The sequence below is a fragment of the Drosophila guanche genome, unplaced genomic scaffold, assembly GCF_900245975.1.
Source record: "Drosophila guanche unplaced genomic scaffold, DGUA_6, whole genome shotgun sequence".
NCBI classification, from domain to species: Eukaryota; Metazoa; Arthropoda; class Insecta; order Diptera; family Drosophilidae; genus Drosophila; species Drosophila guanche.
Genome location: NW_022995746.1, coordinates 8630305 through 8631539, shown reverse-complemented (window position 1 = coordinate 8631539; position 1235 = coordinate 8630305). Strand labels below are relative to the sequence as shown.

General features: G+C 48.9%; 1 protein-coding gene across 1 annotated transcript; it reads right to left on the bottom strand.

Annotated features, from left to right (window-relative positions):
- Nucleotides 1–296: 296 nt before the first annotated feature.
- LOC117581969 (selenoprotein BthD) lies at nucleotides 297–1031 on the bottom strand. The gene has a single exon (XM_034269454.1). It carries the CDS (start codon nucleotides 906–908, stop codon nucleotides 480–482), a length of 429 nt encoding a protein of 142 aa, XP_034125345.1. The 5' UTR covers nucleotides 909–1031; the 3' UTR covers nucleotides 297–479.
- Nucleotides 1032–1235: the final 204 nt, after the last annotated feature.

The following is a 1235-nucleotide window of genomic DNA, read 5'->3' as shown; positions in this document are numbered from 1 at the left end:
AGGGCCCTTTCTTACGTCTTCTGCAATTTTCATTTGCATCGTTTGGCAAGCTTCCTTCCTGCCATAACTGGCGGCGTTCTGTATGCAGTTACACATCACAATTTAGTTCGCAGCAAAAGTGGCAGCAGGCCCCAGCTCCCTTCGGCACACAGTTTGTCTTTTCATTAGTTTCGGTTCCTTAATGTTATCCATCTGAGATATCTTGCGAAATGTGAGGTTGGGCGTGGATAATCTTACACATAGCCAGGGGGCTATTAGCATTGTCGAGGGAGATGAAACGAACAACATTCATGGGGTATTATTAGTACAAGATATTTGATTCGTAGTTACAATTCTTTGAATTTTATCGCATCATGTGCCCCAAGTTCTAAAATTCCAAATATTAATCCCCATTTTTATTAGTTCCCTAGCACTGCCCTGCACCCTTCGTACTCCTTTCGACCACTCTCTTGCTGTTGACTCTCTGGGATCTTGCGTTGCTATTCTTCCTCCTCGTACTGGATGTTACGGCTGCGTCTCAGATTCGTCATAATCTTGCGGTGTGATTCTTTCATTGTGGAATCATCATCCCGCACCAAATTTAGAGCATGGCAAACCGATGTGATTATGTCGTCCACATGTGGCACTTTTGAAGAGAACGGAACCCGCCTCAGACCCGTCCAGATTTGCTGCCTGTCCGAGCTCGATGCAGTGGGAGTGGCGGCAATCGCTACCTCGAAGGCACCCTCCTCCGGCGGGCCGTTCTCGTTGATCCGCAGCTGCAGATTGACGTGCGGGTGGAGGGCACGCAATGCCTCCACCAGTGAGGCATGCAGCAGGAGGGCTTCCCGACGGTAATTCTCGCGGTAGCGACAATGGTCGATGTACAGCACCGGCTGATGGGGGTTCAGTGCCTTCTTGTCGCTCATTGTCGCTCGAAGGGTGGGCAGGGCAAGGCAGGTGGAACAGCCCGAAAGCGGGCAAACAGGTGGATAGAACTGTAGGCAGTGCTCTCAGGTTTCGACAGGATTCTCCTGGGTGGCTGCTTATCTTGGGGGCCGCCGTCGAGACCCCCTCGTAAGGGCAACATCATAAATCAAGTAAAAGAGCGCATCTGACAAATAAATCTTCGAGAGCGAAATACCACAAAAAACAACGAGGTCCTCAAAAGAACATGCAAATGGGCATAAAATATGCAGAGGCCAAAAGTCCAACAAATGAAATAAAATAAAGAAAGGTTACTGCATTTCAGATGA

Excerpts from the sequence above, each read along its gene's own strand:
- LOC117581969 (XM_034269454.1), bottom strand. The coding sequence starts at position 908 with ATGAGCGACAAGAAGGCACTGAACCCCCATCAGCCGGTGCTGTACATC.